Source organism: Papaver somniferum, chromosome 5 (genome assembly GCF_003573695.1).
Source record: "Papaver somniferum cultivar HN1 chromosome 5, ASM357369v1, whole genome shotgun sequence".
NCBI classification, from domain to species: domain Eukaryota; kingdom Viridiplantae; phylum Streptophyta; class Magnoliopsida; order Ranunculales; family Papaveraceae; genus Papaver; species Papaver somniferum.
The window spans coordinates 72,034,786-72,037,946 of record NC_039362.1 but is presented as its reverse complement, the minus strand read 5'-3'; the positions used below and the strand labels follow the sequence as shown (position 1 = coordinate 72,037,946).

The 3,161-nt window shown below is 37.4% G+C and overlaps 1 protein-coding gene across 1 annotated transcript; it reads right to left on the bottom strand.

The window, feature by feature from the left end:
• Nucleotides 1-1,140: 1,140 nt before the first annotated feature.
• LOC113281883 lies at nucleotides 1,141-2,773 on the bottom strand. Its single transcript, XM_026530785.1, has 2 exons — nucleotides 1,715-2,773; nucleotides 1,141-1,552 (listed from the first exon to the last, which is right to left on the bottom strand). Exon 1 carries the CDS (start codon nucleotides 2,635-2,637, stop codon nucleotides 1,738-1,740), a length of 900 nt encoding a protein of 299 aa, XP_026386570.1. The 5' UTR covers nucleotides 2,638-2,773; the 3' UTR covers nucleotides 1,141-1,552; nucleotides 1,715-1,737.
• Nucleotides 2,774-3,161: the final 388 nt, after the last annotated feature.

Genomic DNA, 3,161 nt, shown 5'->3' with positions numbered 1-3,161 from the left:
ACACTGGACCTTTCAAAATTTCAATTACAATTGTAGAATCAATATTAACACCGCCGCTATCAGTAGTATATCCCTGTCATAACCATCTTCGCTGGAAGGCTCCCCTGTAGTAGTCAACCGTTTTGTTACTGTTAGACTGTTTCACAGCTCCTTTCTTTGTTTTTTGCTTGTCCGAACATGGCAAATTCAAATTTTCCTTTGGAAGAATGGTTGTGGAAGGTTCTCCTTTTTGGAGTTATTTTTCTTGAGAAATTGGCTTTTCTACTAGAAGTTTAGGTTATCATACATGGCATTAGCTCCTCTTTTGTGAATCCAGTGTCCAATAGTCCCGTATGACTAGTGGGAGAACACATGTTCTCGACATATATATTCTACGTTGATTCGCGAAAATAAATTTGTTACTGAAGTTGTTTAATGTTTTTGTTAGGATTGCTTAAGCTTATGACCAGCCAATGTTGTTTAGATGCTCATACGTTCTTTATGTAATTCTAAACAGGTAACGAACACATTAAAGATGTTGCACCAGGACCTTGTGCAAGGGAAGTATGAGTCAATTGAAAAACTGAGGAAGTCCACCAGTTGGTTTGGACAAGGTAGCATTGATAGGATGAGGACAGAAGCACGAAAACAACGTCGTGCGCAGAAGAGAAGGCCTCATCTGAAGATCACAAAACAGCCCAAAAAGTCGTCTATTGTGAAAGACATGATCAAATGTAAACGACATCATCCAGGAAGACTACAACAACTACTGTCGTCTCTTCAGATTTCCGATTGCTAATTGAGATTCATTAGAGGTTCCCACATATCAACTTATAAAGGATGGTTTCAAAAGCAAGCAAGGAGCTTTCAAGTAAAGTGGAGGAGACTTTGTAAACATACAGATTTTCAGTTAAATGCCCCATCTAACTAATGACAGAGACTTTGTAAAAATGAATGTTTGTAATGCAGATTGATGCCTATAATTTTCCGTCAATTTTTTTTCGTCGGCCTCCCCACCGCGCGCGGTAGTGTAGTACTTAACCTATCTTTTCGTCGGCCTCTTCAGCAGTATCATCTACTTTACTCTTATAATCGCATATGCTGCAAACTGATAAGATATACTACCTCAATGAATGGTGAAAGCAACAGACTGTGAAATAGCGTTTCAAAAGATAACCTACTATATTGAATGATCACTAGTCAGCAATCCATGTTTGTAATATTTGTCTCAAAAAATCAAGTTCTGAATGTAAAAAGTGCTTGTTATATGCTGTCCACGCATACTTGCCAGTCAGAGCGCTACTAACAAGTTCTGGAAATACCAACTCTTTTAAGTTACAGTCACAAGCAAGCTACTCGAAACAAAGCAGAGAAACTTATCTGAAAAATGCTTCATTCTGTACAGCAGTCTAGAAATGCTTCATTTTCCTTGGCGACAAGTTCTGTAAAGCGAAGTGATGCACACTAGAAAAGCCAATTCAGAACCGCAGTTGTGGCAACTTTGCCAGTTCTCTCATACATTATGTCATTTGCAAACTTGCAAACTAATGACCCTGACATCAATTGTGGGATCCTAATAACAAATCAATTGTCACCATGAATACAAGAAATTGTAGATTACAAAAAAAAATTAAGTTACATAAACTAGAAAGTAATAAAATCATCACAAATCAGTTGTCTCCTCCATGAATACAAGAAATAAAATAGATTACAAACAAAAAAGTTAGTTAATTACTCCAGCCAGCCAGCACTATTCATTCACCACAGAAGGAATTCTGGTCCGTCAATTGGATTTGTTGTGTTCATCATCATGTCCATGTAGCTGCTGCTGCAATTCAATCTCTGGAACTCCAAATCGATCATATCAGAGAATGGCTGATCATAAACCATTTCAGAGAAAGGATCAACAACACAAATCAAGGGTTGGGATTCTTCTTGATTAGAGAAAGAAGAAGAACATCCATAATCATCCAAGTTCTTAGACGATCTTACTGCCAACGAAGTAGAGTTAGATTCAACAACCCCAAAACTCTTCTTCATCTCCTCCTCCGGTTGTTGATTATAATCAGAAGAAGGAAGTCCATAATCATAAACGTTGTTAGAAGATTCTACCACCAAAGAAGTAGACTCGTAATGGTAATTTGTAGATTCAATTACTCCAAAATTATTCTTCTGATCGCAGTTCGGAGATGATGATGATGGCGATGTAACATCCCCTGCTTTCAATTGATTTTCTCTCTCGGAAATCATAACAAATATGGATTCCAAATCTCTTTCAATCTTTGTAAGTGATTCAACAGTAAATAAATTATCAAATTTAGGGTTACCGTTACCATTACCGAAACAGAATCTCTGATTCTTCTCAACTTCCTCTGCTTCTTCACCAGTACACAATTTCATCTTCTTTTGGTTAAATTGCATCAAGACCTCATCAAATTCATGAGGGTTTGCTGGTAATTCTTTAGCCCCATTGATGAATTCAGAATGGACAACTCCAACAGCCTTAACATCACAGAGTTTCCTCAACTCATTAAATTTCTTTTCAAATCCTTTGATTCTGTTCTTGAAACACTTTTTTCTAATCTTATGATCAACATGTTTAATGGAAGAAGATGATGATGATGATGATTTGCCCTTTTGATTATTAAGAATACCCATATTTTATTTTTCGAACAAGAACGAACCCTAGAACAGTGTGCTGTTAAATGGAGTTTTCTTCAGTCGCAGCAATGAAATTTAGCAAGTAATGAAGTAATGGAGGTTTCTTCAGTCGCGGTGTGCTTATTTATAGCTGTAGATGCAGATCGTAATTTAGGAAAGTGAACTGGAGACGCGGCTAGATCAAGCGTGGGTTTGTTATGCCCACCCCATAATTACTTAAGGGTACTACTGCTCATGGCCTCTTCTCTTCCTATCAAAATTGTTGCTTAAAATACCCCCAAGGCAAGTAACTGAGTAAGGTCAGCCCACCCCACCCGCCTGCCTAGCTCATGGTATTTCACCGAATGAAAATTCATCATTCCTTTTCACATCATCAGATGTGTCGAACTCCAAACTTGCTATTTGCCAAAAGTAAACGGATTCCTTATTTCAATTCCATATACTAACGCATTAGTGCCATAATCTAAGCAAATTGAAATTTGTCCGAGTTAAGTGCATATCATTGGATGTATTTTTACGAG